This window comes from Lates calcarifer, linkage group LG13 (genome assembly GCF_001640805.2).
Source record: "Lates calcarifer isolate ASB-BC8 linkage group LG13, TLL_Latcal_v3, whole genome shotgun sequence".
Taxonomy (NCBI): Eukaryota; Metazoa; Chordata; class Actinopteri; family Centropomidae; genus Lates; species Lates calcarifer.
The window spans coordinates 3,395,754-3,411,281 of record NC_066845.1 but is presented as its reverse complement, the minus strand read 5'-3'; the positions used below and the strand labels follow the sequence as shown (position 1 = coordinate 3,411,281).

The following is a 15,528-nucleotide window of genomic DNA, read 5'->3' as shown; positions in this document are numbered from 1 at the left end:
AGAGACTAATGAACCCATATTTTTGTTATGGCTACATCCAAAGGGGGAAGGTACTCTACCCTCGGATGTTTTATTATGAGCTGATAGTGATTCAGTCTCAACCCTGCCAGCTCATATGTCACTTTCCCTCCATTTAAGAGGTTTTCCCCGCCCGTTGCCACTGCATAACAAGACGATGTCACCACCTTTAGCTCCCAACCCAAGGCTCTGACTGCCTGGTTGTGTTCGATTTTCTTGACAAAATGTTAGACGTAGGCAGTGATTGGAACCAGACATCTCCTGACCATAACGCACGTCCACTGTCATGTGTTGCAGTCTGGCAGCACTTCAGCTGAGAGCTCCAAGTTAGTGGTGGACAACTCGACATAAGCCCTGAGGTAAAGAGGGATTAGAGGACTGAGAAGGAGAGCAGTAGAGCTACGCAAGAGAGCTATAAATGAGTACCGCATATGCCTAAATTTTGAGTAATAAATTAAAAGATCAATGTGTTAGAATCAACGGTGCGTGGTGCTAAATTCTCTGGTTGTTGACATATTGCGGTGGAAAACACTAACAGGTGCACCTTCTCCCTGGGTCACTCCCTGGCTGCGCACCAAGATGGAGCAGTCTCAGGGAAAGTGTATGTGTGTGTGTGTGTGTGCGTGTGTCCACGTCTAAATGAGACAGAGAGGGGGGGGGGGGAAGAGGGGGTGGAGTAGTGGGAGGGAGGGTGAGTATACGAACATCTGCTGTCCTCTAGAGTTTTCATTTTTGCTGAGCGCTGCAGTACGCAGTCACTAATCAAATCGCACATGTCAGGACTGGCAAGTGGAAAAGTGTGTGTGTGTGTGTGTGTGTGTTTTTACTTAAGAGAGACAGTGTGTGTTTGTTTGCTTGTGTATGTGTGTTTGTTTGTTTATGTCCATGACCACAGCAGCAGCAGAGGGTGAAGGACCCAGGAGCACCTGATACTGTGGTGTGTGTGTCCGTGACATTTGGACCTTCAGAGGTTTAAATGTCCTCACAAGCATGTCAGCAGGATATCTTAGAAGGACCTCTTTTCTGGTTTACATAAAGAGCTTCGAGAGATTTGTGAATCTCAACTCATATCAGAATCATATGAATTAATTTAAAGGATAATTATGTTGCTGATGAAGTACAACTTAACAACCATTGTTCTCACCAAAGTAATTGTTGAGATCTGGGTTAAGAAACAGGGTATGAATCAGGAGCATTCAGATCATCAGAAAATCTCAAAAGAAAAACTCTTCATTAAGAGTTCAAACTGAAAGCAAGAACACCCGAAGTGTCAGTTGCTCAGAAAACCTGTGTGTGTGCACAACCACAGCAGGTACAGTCAGTCAAAGTTGAGTAATAATTTTATTGCTCACCTTTGTTTTCCATTTTAAAACAAGTATGATTCCTCTGGATGATTTTAAAACCCGTCATCTGGCTGCTTGTGTTTCTTGCCCTGTCAAACTTCTTTTTAGTGATGTTGCCCCAGATTTTAGCGTTGAACCTGGTGTGTACAATATTGCAATTAGTGACAAGAATGATGACAACGCCCTAGGTTGCAACAACAAGCTGGATTTATTTGTTTGAGTCCAACATTGTTATTCAAATTAGGCATAATGTAACACGGTTATGTGGGTTAAATGGGTTTTAAAAAAATCATCATAATCAACAATCAAACAATCAATGCAGTGCAGTTCGAAATTTATACCTTAAAACAACCTCAGAGGCAACCAATCACAGGAGTGGAGACCTATATAATCAGAGCAAGGAGATGCGAAAGCACGGACGATAATGCAGAAACATAAAATTCTCATAAGATTCAACAAATAAGCATGAGATTTGTTTGCAAGCTCTTAAAGCTAGTAAGTAGATCTTCGTGCTCAGATGATCTTCACCATGTACTGTTCCCAAACGTCAAGAATGAACATCCATCCAGATTATTTTTATGCTTTAGTGACATGTTTGTTCAGTTTGGGCCTTGTAAGCCATCTTATTGTGTCACTGGTGTTGGGTACGTTGTAATCCCCACATGCACAAATACAGTATAAGTGTAAGCATGAAAATATATTGGATGTGGCAGATAAAAATAGACCTTCTACCAGTATTCCAACAAGCTCGTCCGTCACGATGACAGATAATGATTCATTATAGCGAAGGCCCCGCCCGCAAGCGTCCATGCATTCATGCTTGCATACAATACATGTATACATGCATGCTTGGGTGCTGCTGTATGATTCTGCGGTGCGCCATGACTGATGACGGTTGCTGCACAGAGTCCTCAGGCTGCACCACGCTGCTCCTCTCCTCCTTGGTGTGTGCCAATTAGTCCTGTTCCTCTGCAGGCGGGTCATCCCTCCCCTGCTCGAAAATCCCCAATTTCTCCTCACGTTCCCTACCAGACAGAAGAATGCAGACCCCAGGCATCCTGGCCAGGCTTAAGTTCTCCCAAAGCATGTGTAGCACAGCTTATTGATTTTTCCCCTCTCACTTTATCTCTTTTATATCCCATGGCTTTTTTGTCAAATTGTGAGCTTGGCAAAAAAAAAAAAAAAAAAAAAAAAGGGACAATGAAAAAAGAAAAAGTTAAAATGGTATTATTTATAGAATGGGTCTCTCTATTGTTAGCATTTTGTTTCCATTGTTATATTGTGGCTCTCACATATAGAAAGATCTGTATATTTTACAGAGAAAGCACTTTGAAATGCCAGTTTTGATTTCAGCTGAACTGAAGCTGACAGTTATTTTCTGTAGTGACCACTTCCCCACTGATATATTAAACTGATGGCATGATTATATAATGACAGGCTTTTACCCTCTGTAACACAGATCTTCATTCTATTTGTCGAGAGCCAAGTCTTGTAGTAACCTTACAGAATGAGGCTGCATTATTTAATATTTTTCTTATTGTCAACAAATCCCATGAAAAGACCAAACATATTAAATGTATTAAACCATTTCTTAGTACTCACTTACTTTACTGCCCCCTGGTACTCTGCCCCAAGACCATTCATTCCTACAAAGATGCAAATCTAAATCAATATTGTTTCATTAAAAAAAAGGTATAATCTCTAAGATAACTAGGCATTGTAGCTTTGTTTTACTAAAGCAGGAGTAAATAATGTATTTCCTGGGATGTTTCAGCTGTGGAATAATACACATATGATAGTCAAGGATAATATGTGTGGGACTGAGTCAAAATAAACAATATAATATAGTATATCATGATAACAATATCATCCAATACAACAGTGTGGCTCACTGAGGTGTTTTTGGACAACAATGAAGCTCTAAGGCAGAGAGGAATAAGCTACAGTATATCAGGTTTTGGATACACAACTTGTTAGCAGGATCGATCCATTGTTGGTGTCATGGATGGATTATGAGACAATGGGCCACAGATGTGTAAAAGCCCCCCTTCCCATAGAAGCAAGACCCCCAGACTGAAAGATACACAGAACATTGTTTGTAGTCAGTTCATTTTGTGTTTCTTTGTGATTGTTTTTCATCTCCTTTGACTACAAGCGTCTCTCTGTAGTTGTTTTATGTCTCTTCCAAGTCATTTTGTCTCTCTTCGTAGTAATCTTTGTGGTCATTTTGTGTCTCCTTGTGGTTTTTTTGTGTCTCCTTGTGGTTATTTTGTGTCTCCTTGTGGTCTTTTGTGTCTCCTTGTGGTTTTTTTGTGTCTCCTTGTGGTTATTTTGTGTCTCCTTGCAGTTGTTTTGTATCTCTTTATAGTCATTTTGCATGTCTTTGTTGTTGTCTGTATGGCCCCTCGGGCCCATGGGCTTTTGCCCAGTAGGCCTGTTCAGGAATTAATCCATGGCTGGTGTTGGTCTTTTTCTGGGATTTGTTTACAATAAGAAAAATATAAAATATCTCCAGCCCTAACCTGTAAGTATTTATAAATATGGTTTATATGTGGTTTTCCAAATAGGTTTGCTGTTTAGGTGACATAACAAAAAACAATGACAAACTGTTATAGTGCTTTACCAGAGTGACTAACTGAACTGAACTGAACTGAACTGACTTGGACCCGCAGCACAACACTTTTCTTCAGCAAGGCATATATTTCTTTTTCCTGCCTGTTTGTAGTACATTCAGTCTTTTTTGCAGCAACACAGTTCTCCACTAGACCTCCAATGGCACGATGTCACCAGCTGTGTTCGGAAAAGTAGAACTCTCACAGCCACAAAAAAACAGGACACAGGTGCAAAACAGGAAAGAACGCATACAGGAACTACAAATCATCTCCTGCTGCTTTTGTAACCGCCAATCACTACCAAAAATTTGTGATATAACTTTGAAGCCTTTTGTTGCCATTTTTCTACTATGTGTGGGTAGAAGATTGTAATTTACCGCACACATCCTCTTATTCACTGGGGATGTAGCAGTGTTGACAGTGTTTGTTAAGGGCTCTTATTGATCCATGTGGTTTTTGTCAAGGTGCTGTATCTGCTGGGGGCGATGTCTCTGTCCATGGCTTTGCAGCTGGACCGTCATGGTCTGTGGAACCTGCTGGGACCCAGCCTGTTTGCTCTGGGCATCATGGCAGTGGCGTGGGTAAGAGAAATTCATATCTTTGCTGCACAATAGAACAGCAGACTACAGCTAAAAATAGGTTTATTTCATTATGAGTTTACTTTCATTTGAAAAAGAATTGGTAAGAGTTTATTGATCTTAGGGGGGAAACTCAAATGTGGCAATAGCAAAGGGATAGGCTAAGAGTTTAGGAAAACAGATAAAGAATTATGTGAATGAAATAAATGCAAATAAAATAACAAACTGGGGAAATAAAAGGATGACATCACAAAGCTACTAAATTATTTGTACAAAAGAAATCCAGAGAGCCACAACACATGAAAAAACAAATTAAAACCGTTTATGGTAATTTTGAGAATTGGTAACATACAGTTTCTCTGGTAAGACAGAATATTCTTCTGATCTCTGAATTTCAGATCCAAAGACAGCTCTATTCTCCACAAAATATTTCTACATGTTCACACAGTAAAAATCTACAGCTGCTCTTCAAGGGATATTTTTTACACCAGATAAAATATAATTGTTTTAATACATAGAGTAGTATGTGTTTGACATTCATGGCCAAGCTTGTTTAAACATGCAGATGACACATGTCAGCATCATTCCTCCATTGTTTCCTCATGCCAGCAAGTGTAAAACGACTTAATCCGTCACTTAAGCTAACACAGGGCTGGAACATGTGCATGGCTATAAACAGTGGGCTTCTGACCAATGAAGCTATTTTACATTAACATCGAAGGAGCTTTAAAAGTTTTGCAGCCTGTGGGTATTAGTCATGGGTTGTAGTTCCATTATAAGTCAGCTTGTACTTTCACTGACTCTTCTTCGAGTCATAATGTGCTCCCTGAACTGAGAAGATAAAAAATAATAGTCTTTCAGGCAAGGTTCTTCAGAAAAAAAAAGCCTTTAACACCAAACCTCTGACATGAGTTTGAAAACAAGGTTTGTGGCTTCCTTGGAGAAAGCTTTGCATTGAATAAAGTGTGGGAGTCATAGCTCTGAGAGTTATCTTTCTGCGAGCTGGAGGATCCTACAGAAACAGTGGAAGATGAAGCACTGTTTAATTCCACCATGTAAACCCTCCAGCTTTAGCACCAAAGGTAGGAGACAGTATAGACAAGATCCTATATATTTTTTTTCTTTTCTGAAATTAACAATAGAGCTTCAGGATTCGTGCACAGCACTATTCTATCATTCAAATGTGAGGGTATTCTGAGATTTACATAAGGCCATTGGCTTCCACTATTTGGCTGGTTTTCTTTAGGCTTTGGCACATTTGTAATTCAATTATGGACATATTGACATATGTTATTTGACAAATATAAAATGCATGGTCTGGTACAATATCTATAGAATGGAAGGATACACAGATTTTTTGCAGTGTCAAAATTGTCTGTCTGAAACAAAGACAATGTCTGATCTTCCCATGGCGATGAACCACATAGTGCCAGGTCGCAACAGTAAACTCCACACAGCAGTTTTCCCATAAAAGTCCCTTGGATCTCATGCTAATGCTGCAGTTTTTCAAGATAAACCTGGGCTCATGCTTTGATTACTTGACACTTCATAATTTATCAGCTGTTCAATAGCGTATGTCTGCATTTCAGCATTCTTTCCTCAGTGCCTGCACCTCTGAGTTTGAGTGCCGCTCATTTTCTACAAGAGCCCTTTCATTTCAGCTTGTCATGTTTCTGCAAAGCCTGGCATTCTGAATGTTCCCAGACACAACCGAATTAGATCAGTCAAGCAGAGGCCACGGAGCGTGTGCTGCTTTGCAGGGGTGTCATGAGCAGTAAGAAGAAGGGGAGAAGCTCAAATTTGTCAGTGCCAAATATCCCTAATTCTCCAAAGTAAATGAGGTCCCTGACTTATGCTTGAAAAGACTATCCTGGGCTGAAAGTGTTTGTCTTAACTAAAAAAAAAAGAGGAAAAGGAGGAAAAGGAAAAACACATTTTGTGTTTTTCCTCACTTCACTTCACTTCGATTATTAACCTTAATTTAACCTTAATGCATACAGCATAATAATTCAATCAGCCATTTTGCTGGTACAATACATGTAATTAGTTTTGTCATTCATGAACAGATTAAATTTCCCTTGACAATGTAAGGAGTTTTGATTGTAATGTTTGGGTAGAAAATATAATGCAAGCAATCAGCATTTATGAAGCGATGACAATAGAGACTGAATACAATAATGAAGCACTCTCTGAACGCTGTTTAGAAAGAAATGAAATGTCCAAGTCTCTCTGAGCCACACTTCCGGCAGTTGTGGCCACTTACAGAGAGAATGAGCGTATTTACTGGATTAAACAAATGAAGACATCAAGTCCAGTTAGTGCCAAACAGAACATGAGCATAAATAACAAAATAGCTGAAGTGGTGACTGGCCAGTTACTGATGACCGACATCTATCAGCTGATTGTGGCCATTGTTATGGGTTTTTATGCTGCAAAAGTAGGCATGAATACAAATTCCAGACATTAAAAACAATTGAGATTTATGAAGAGCCCTGTCCCTCTGTTCCTCCAGTCTGAGTGAACTGCCTGCTGCTCCCTCACTGAAATCCCACTGGTCTCAGTTTTTTGAATGATTGCTACCCGTGTGATCTCCCATTCTAATATCTTGTTGCTACATAAAAGAAAATAAACCGTAAAATGCTTTATTTTATGGGTCACTTAGTTTCCTGATAATTTCCTGCAAAGAAAATTGATATCTGACTATTATTTTTTGTAAGTTTCTTGGAAAGGGCGCTTTAATTTGAGACTAATTACGAGAAAAATTGAAATGATATTAAAATCGCACAATTGGCACATTTTATTTTCAAATTCTAGCATAGCCAAGTGAGTGCTTCAAGCTGGAATTATAATTATACTTCTGCAGAGATATGGGCAGAGGCTCATAGAGAAGCCAGTGTGCTTTCCTCCCACATCTCAACAACACATAGTGCTGACCTGCACTTCAAGACAGTTCAACATCCTGTCAAGAGCCCTTCTGTATTTTTTCTTGCGGAGTATAGCTGTACATTTCGGCATAGTTCTGCCACAAGTGATCTACTAGCAGAGCAGAGGATAACGGAATTCTTCAAGGCACTTTATATTGTTGCCCATCTTGTTATTGTCTCAGCCATTTATGCTGATGAAGCCAAAGTAAACAGAAATTAATAGCTTCCCATAAACGTCATTCACTCATATATTGGTATTATTGTCATTTCTTAGCTCAACTACATTAGAGGGTATTGATCAAGCATTCTCATTTAACATGTTATCTTATCTATAACCTTATAATTACACAGGCTTGTCTAGGAAACCTCATAAAAATGAATAGTTACACATCCATTCCATTTAAGGAATATACTAAAAAAAGCGTTCAATACATTCCTTAAAAGTTTTGTGACATCAACTATGAAATACATCTTAAACAACAGTTTGCTATATTAAACCTGGGGGCGATGAGGTTGAAAAACATTGTGTTATGTGTCTGTCTGCCTGTCAGACGGTGCGCACCATCCGTCGGCGGCGTTGCTACCCACCCACCTGGAAGCGCTGGGTGTTTTTCCTCTTCCCCGGCACCATGATCGCCACGTCAGCCGTGGCCCTCTATGCCTTCGTGGAGACGGAGGAGAACTACTTCTACATCCACAGCATCTGGCATATGCTGATTGCAGGGAGTGTGGGCTTCCTCCTGCCGCCTCGCGCCAAGCCCGACGCCAAGGTCACCCCACTGAAGCGTAGGCGGGGCTGCGGCTATCAGCTGTGCGTTAACGAGCACGAGGAGCTGGGCCTGGTGGACCCTGCCATCATCTCCATCAACAGCATCTGTACCAGCTGATAAACTCCCAGCCTTTTACCTTAAAGACACTTCATTGCCTTCTTTTACTTGGGAAATTCACACACGGGAAATTAAGCCACAGAACTTGAAAAAGCAATGTAAATACTTTAATGCAGATATGACACATTGGAGTTCTTTTTTCTGTTGTTATTGTCATGGTGATTACTATCAATACAACTGTAATTATTATTATCTATAGTTAAAGTTGTTCAGATGAATTGTGGGTGTACAGTGACACACTGTTGTTTGTGAATATGTATTTAAAGTCAAAGCTGAAACACTGCTGCTATCTGACGGTGACTGTAAAACTGCTTCTGTTGGTTATTTATTGGTGGTCTTGTAAACAGGCCAGTTATTTTACTGTTGGGGCACAGGTCAGGGGGCGACACGAGGGGACGTTTATCAAGGGCACGGCTTTTCTGAAATTCTTTTGGAATATATCTTTTGCACTGAGACACAAAAATGTTATTCTGTAAATTTTTATAACAACATGAACTACAGTGGACATCACAAATGTAAAACCTAGTTGTCATGTGGAATGTTAGAATGTCTTTTGCAATTGCAATGTATCGCTTTTACACGAATGTGCTGATTGTTCTTGATGGGAACTATTCCAAAGTCCAGCTGCCTGTTGAGAAGAGAAGAGGGGGGGCAGGATTACTTCAGAGACCTCAAACCAAGACGTCACCTCCCTGTTCTTTTCTGACAGGACCTGTGTGACACCACATTCATAAACAATAAATGTTTTCTTTCTTTGCCTCAGTATTACTTCTGCTTTCGAAGCTTTTAAATATAGTGCAACTGGTGAACTTCCCACAAAGACATCATATTGCAATCCCGGCCCTAATGGAAGCCACTGGTACTCAGGCAGTGAGATGAGACACTGTCAACAGCATCCTCCCAGGAATAGAGCAAGAGATAAATAATTCTTCTACAGAGAAGCAGCATGAAGGCAGCGTCAAAGCATACTGTCGATATCTAGCCTCTCTCTCTTCTTATGTAGGAAAAGGCAGAGCTGCGGGAGCTTTATGACTCTTTGCTTTATTCTTTATTAGGTGTGATCCATCACATCATCCTCTCAGCAGATACTTATCATTCTGCGCACACACCAGGTCTTTTTATCAGATTATTTCAGAGAAGATGAAAGAATTCATTCTTCTAGCAAATGTACATACTGTACCATGAGCTAAGATTGGAAGCCTTGACATCACACAAATTAAAAAAAACGCAGCCCTTAAAGGAGCGGCTTGACATTTGGAAAATATGATAATTCAGTTTGCTGGGGTAACAGCTAGCCCCTCATAAAACCACAGCATAGTCTCAACACTGTGCTTACTGCGCAGAAACAAACAAGCTACTATGTGTTAATTAGTGAGCTTTAGAGGTGCTGGTAGGTGGTTTTTGTTACCTCTGGACAGATGAGCTGTTTCCCACTCTTTCCCGTATTTATGCTACAGATGGGTGTAGCTTCATGTTTACCGAAAAGACACTAGAGTGGTATTGATCTTCTCATCTAACACTCAGCAAGAAACAAATAAGTGTGTTTCACAAAATACTGAAGAGGCTTTAATCCATATGTTTATAATAATGTTTCAATTGACAGCGTGAAAACAGTATGTAAGTGAAGAGAATTATCAACTGAATCTACAGCTCCCCTCTGCTTTACTGAGCTTGTGGTGATTTTCAGCTCAGTGTTTAGCTTTCCAGCGTGACACTCTCATTCTCACTGTTATCATAGTGTCATTTTTGGCCACAGCAGGCAGCAGTTTTAGTGAAAGAGCTCTGAAAAACCTGTTCAGCACCAAACAGCAGACAGACACCATTAGAGAGTAGTTGGTGAACATAGTGGAGAATTTAGCAGCTAAAGTCAGTCATGTCAAGTCAGGCCAAGGTACTTGTCAAGACTTGACTTGACTTGAGCAGCTAAAGAACCAGATATTTCCCTCAGGAGCTGATGGAGACCAAAAACAGAGCTAAAAGAGAGTGAATTTAAAATAAATTGCACAATAACTACTAAATGTTTGTCAGAGGGTTTGCCATGTCAATTCCCAAGATGCTAAAAACTCAGTCATTGTAGGTTTAAGAATATTCAAATAAACATAGACTAAAAGCAGATGTTAGCAGTGATATTTATGTACATTCACCGAATGATTAAGCTGAGAATCTTACAATAAACCAGAGACCAGCTAGTTTCTGGTGATACACAAGGAACACACAAACACACCCTGACTCTAATGACCCATTCATCATTTTTGTATCCAAGCTTTTTATTCAGAGTGAGATAGAGGAGAAAGAAAGAAAAAACAAATTCCTCTTTTTTTCTTTTCTTTTCTTTTCTTTTTTTTCCTTTTTTTACCAGAACTGCCGCTGCTGCAGTTAATTATGTATCAATTCTCTTCTTGAAGTGTTTCTGTTGAGTATTGAAAATGTGATGGAATGAGGTCACCGGAGGGTATTTAAAGTCCTTACATTAACCTTTCTACTCTACACCCTCTGTCCAAAAGGGAAAAAGACAAAATGTGTATAGAGTTTTCAAGTCTTACTGAATAAGGGACAGGAGGAATATGACTAATACACAATGGAAGGGCTTCATTCTTTTGTCAAAATTTTGTTGAATCAGACTCATCTTTATATCCTTTTATTATTTATATCCTTTTATTATGTTAAGGATTATATACTGAACAACAAACAGCCCAGTCTTTGTTGCAGTCGTCATTTCATTAAAAAGAAATAAAAATTGGCCCTCTTCCCCTTTTTTAGCCTAAGCAGATAATTTGAGAAACACTGTTCTAAAAGGATCCCAGTGATTTTGAAAAGAAAAATAAAGAGCTATTGAAATGCAAAAGGGAGCACTGGTTACATCAACACAAAACTTTGCAAAGCTATATATCACTCCCCTGTCACTTCAATGAAAAATGAAATTCATGCAATAAAAGACTCAGTATTCCAAGTGCAGAGTGCACCCCTTGGCGGGAATAAAAGGCCTGTGACTGCACTTAATGAGACAAATTAGACCAAAAATGACAAGGTCTTAGATATTGAAATTTCAAACACATGATATTCCTGTACTTCCACCACACATGAAATCAAAGCAAGTACCCTCTTTGTATTCATGGATTCTTGGCTAACATATCTAACAGGATTATTACTTTGACACACCATAACCTACAGCACTAGAGCAATTTCAGCTCAGCTTATTTGCATGGGTGTTTTTCTTTGGGTAAATCCTGCAGGCTGAGTACAGAGCTACTGTACTGGACTGAAAAGTTATGAGCTGCACTGTGCCAAAACACGACTTTGCTACTTTTTATTTTATTTCACACTTTCTACATTACATTCTACCGTCCACATGTTGCTGGTCCATCTTGTTCTAACTAAAAGTTTACAGTCATGTAAGTTATCCTGTGAGGCAGTTCTTATGCTCATGTCACTATGGTAATAATGCTAATAATGCTAACACACTGCGTCTCAGCAGATTTTTAGCATGCTAACATTGGCTAAACAGCGCTAAATGCAAAGTACAGTGCGGCTGAAGCTTGTGGAAATGTCATTAGTTTTGGATATATTTCATCTCATCTTCATTTTAAGCTCTGAGCATTTTTTTAATTTTGATGTGATGATGGTGCTGTGGGGTTAAATCCTGGGGATCACCAAAGATACTTCCTCAGGAGATCATCCTAAGAGAGGCGTGAGTGTGTGTACCAAATTTAACGGCAATCTATCCAATAGTTTGTTTTAGATATTTCAGTCAAAAATACAAATGTCAACCGGCTCTTTTTCCTTGTGATCGATCCAAATTTGTTGAGAATTTTCAGACAGTTTAAATCATTAAAAAAAAGCTCATCTATGACTTTTATTCAACACAGATGACAGTGATAGCGTATGTGCTGATTGGGCACACATATTAACCAACTTCTTTAATGGGATGTGAACATATTTCAGTGTTCATGTAAGGTGAACCCTGTGCGTAAAAAGAAAACATAGTGTATAATGTTATATTTTTATTGTTAAAAAAAGTTTATTTAAAAGCACCAGAAATAGACTCAGAGGCTTCACAGCAAACACTTGTGATGTTCTAAACTACAGCAAGTAAAAAAAAAAAAATGCTGTGTGAATACCATGTGAAAAAGGGACTCTGAATTTAAATGAACCAAAGCACAATTACAAAGCAGCCGCACAGACAAGTCATATTCATTTGAATGCTAATTAGCAGAACGTGTTGCATTACTAGAGTTCAGAGAATGACAATTTAAAAATCAACATAAGATAGCAAACAGACTTACAAAGAGGAACAATGGATGCAACTGAAGTTGCAGGTACATCTGTCAGAAAAACTGAGAACTATCAGATGCTGCAGAAGGAACACTCCTGAAAATACAACTGCTTATTCCAAACACAGGTTTGGTGAGGCAGTTTGTCTCAGTGAGCCAGATTAGCTTTCAGATTTACTCAGTTTAGAATTGAATTTCCACCTCACCAACAACAAATGCTGCACATCATACACTTCCCAAAGCTGAGGGTTATGACAGAAATGCAATTTGAGCACCATTTGTATCCAAGGTCAGCACAAAAAGATGCATGTTGTGATCTAAGGGGCAGAGACTCTGGAGGGCTGATTGATGGAGAGCTAATTATGAGTCATCTTTCAGCCTCTTTTCATCCAGCAGGGTTTAAATTCAAAGAAAGCCAAAGGATGCATTTAAGCTACAATGTCTGTTGCCCGCCATTAAACATGTTGGTCGATCTGTAATGGTTTGGGCATCCATCTGGTGAGAGTCCAATGTTTGTTCTGCATGATTGCATAGCAACCAGGAAATATGAGGCCATTTTATAGGACCAGATGCACTCTAGGGTGCAAATGCTGTCTCATAATGATGCCAGGTTGGTTTAGATTAAGTTAATAAAGGATCAGTTACATCTTGGATGGACCATTTTTACAGGAAATAACAAAGGCTTGCTTGTTTCTAAATTCTCTCCTTTTTTTCCTCTGTTTTTTCAATGAAGTTTTCACAGAGAGGTCAAAGAGTGTCCAACTGTGTTCCATCAGGAGGCAAAACATTAGCTTTTCCTGCTTCTACATCACATTATCGCTCATTTAAATTGAGCTTGAAACAGCAACAAGCCTCATTTGCCTCATAAGCCAGACATTCTGCATAAAGTTGTGATTCAAATATAAATGAGAGATTAGTTAATGTCCATGAGGGAGATTAAAAGTTAGGAACGAGAGCAAAAGCATTGATGAAGTTGTAATAGCTGCTATAGTTCTATCGGTTAGAGGAGGCAGAGAAGCTCTTCTTTAAGCGCAGCAGCAAATAGCACAGAGACTGAAGGGAAAGCAGAGACTCTCGAGTTTTATCTCAGCTACTGAACTCAGGGCTGCAGGTTAAATACTGTTCTGGGGAACAAGCCCAACAGTGAACATAACAATGAACAGCAGAAGGAAGAACTCTGCTGAGTTTCAAACCTCAAATATAATTTTGTCTGTAGGTTGATACACATTAGTACCAACTGTGATTTGGGGGCTATGGAGGGAATGTTGGTGTAATGTGAATGTACAGTTACATGCTACATCTCAACAGAGCATTGTATAAGTAAACACTGTCCTGTCTAGTTATCCCGAATGGCAGTCTGTTCCCAGTGTGCAGCCACTACCCGCAGGTCTGAACACACAGTGGCTCTCGGTGTGCAGCTGGTCGATATCATGTATAGAGATCCCCAGGCCAAATCCTATTGTTCCTCTTGTCTCTCAGGACTCCTTGTTGCCTCTGTATTCAGTTTTATTCACTGCTACAGTGACCATATTTGAACTTGTGAGTTATTTGCTCATTGCCTTTCCTTATGTAATCTGTTTTAGTGACGTTAATGGGGAATCAGTCTGTCCATCTGCTGGTCCAGAATGAAATATCTCAACAAAAACAGGATAGATTGTCATGAAATGTAATACAGACATGCATGGTGCCTAGAGGTTGAATCCTACTGACTTAGGTGATCCCTGACTTTTCCTCAAGCTCCATGTGAGATCAACATTTGTGGTTTTGAAAGAAGTATTCCAACAGTTATTAGATGGATTGCTGTGAAATTTGATACAGTCATCCTCTGACTTTTCATCTTGTGTCATCATCAGGTCAAAATTTGAATTCATAAACTAGTACTATAGTCAATAGATAGTGAACATGGCAAACATAGCCTGCCTAATTTACATCAGCATGTTAGCACGTTAACAACAGCATTTAGCTCAAAGCACCACTGAGCCTATAAGTACAGGCTGCTAGCGTGGCTGGATACTATCTGTGTGAATCTTAGACTATCTGTGTAGAAAAAAATATTCCATTCTTATTCAGCTGATATTAATAATTCAGATGTTTTGAAAGTTTTGCACCAAAGTACAGAGGACAAATGCTTTTTAAGACCTTTATTTCCAACATAATCCACGATTAGGTTGGTACAAGGGATTTGAAAATAGCCTGCAAGCTATCAGCCTCAAGTTCTAAAAGCTGAAATTAAATAAATTGAACTCACATCAGAGTCTGTGTGTTCAGCCATTACATTCACACATAAAAAGGAAGCAGGGGTCTAATTACATCTTTTTTGACATGTGTGCATGCTGAATGCTGATTATCTAACTTCTGTGTCCCATGAGCACTTGGTCCTGTTACCCTGAGATAAGAATTAAAGTGTTATTTCAAAATTATTGCTGGCAACTCATAGATTATCATATTTGAATAAGTATCATGAGCTCTTTATAACACAGTATTTAGGTTCTGACTAGTCTGAATCTTTTATATACTGATCATTCAATGTCACATGAAATTTAAGTTAAGGAGGGTTTTTAAAGTGAATACTAAATAGAGAGGTATAGAAGGGGGAGAAAACTGTCAAAACAGGGCAGATCTAAATAAGTAGCTTCACATCTCTGATTTGGCGGCATTCTACTCCTCCTCCGGATTCCTGTCAGCACATACTGGACCCAAACACATCAAGCAGACAGGCTGGCAGTCTGATGGGACCAGAAAGGTCATGCTACATTTCAGATGCTGTGTAGAGAGGGATCAGCTGAATGTTGTTGGAGCTGAGAGATTTAATAAAGTCTGTCATGGGTATATACAGTGTGTAGCCTTACACAGACATCTGTCATACAGGACCAATTGATGACTGGCTTTTGAAAC

At 39.4% G+C, this 15,528-nt stretch overlaps 1 protein-coding gene across 1 annotated transcript in view; it reads left to right on the top strand.

The window, feature by feature from the left end:
- Positions 1–9,119, top strand: part of tmem8b (transmembrane protein 8B) — a 38,910-nt gene extending 29,791 nt beyond the window's left edge. Inside the window, exons 12-13 of the mRNA XM_018672886.2 lie at positions 4,438–4,554; positions 8,027–9,119. Coding sequence (XP_018528402.1) covers positions 4,438–4,554; positions 8,027–8,362 — 453 coding nt within the window. The 3' untranslated portion in view covers positions 8,363–9,119. The remainder of the gene's footprint in view (positions 1–4,437; positions 4,555–8,026) is intronic.
- The last annotated feature ends 6,409 nt before the right edge of the window (positions 9,120–15,528 follow it).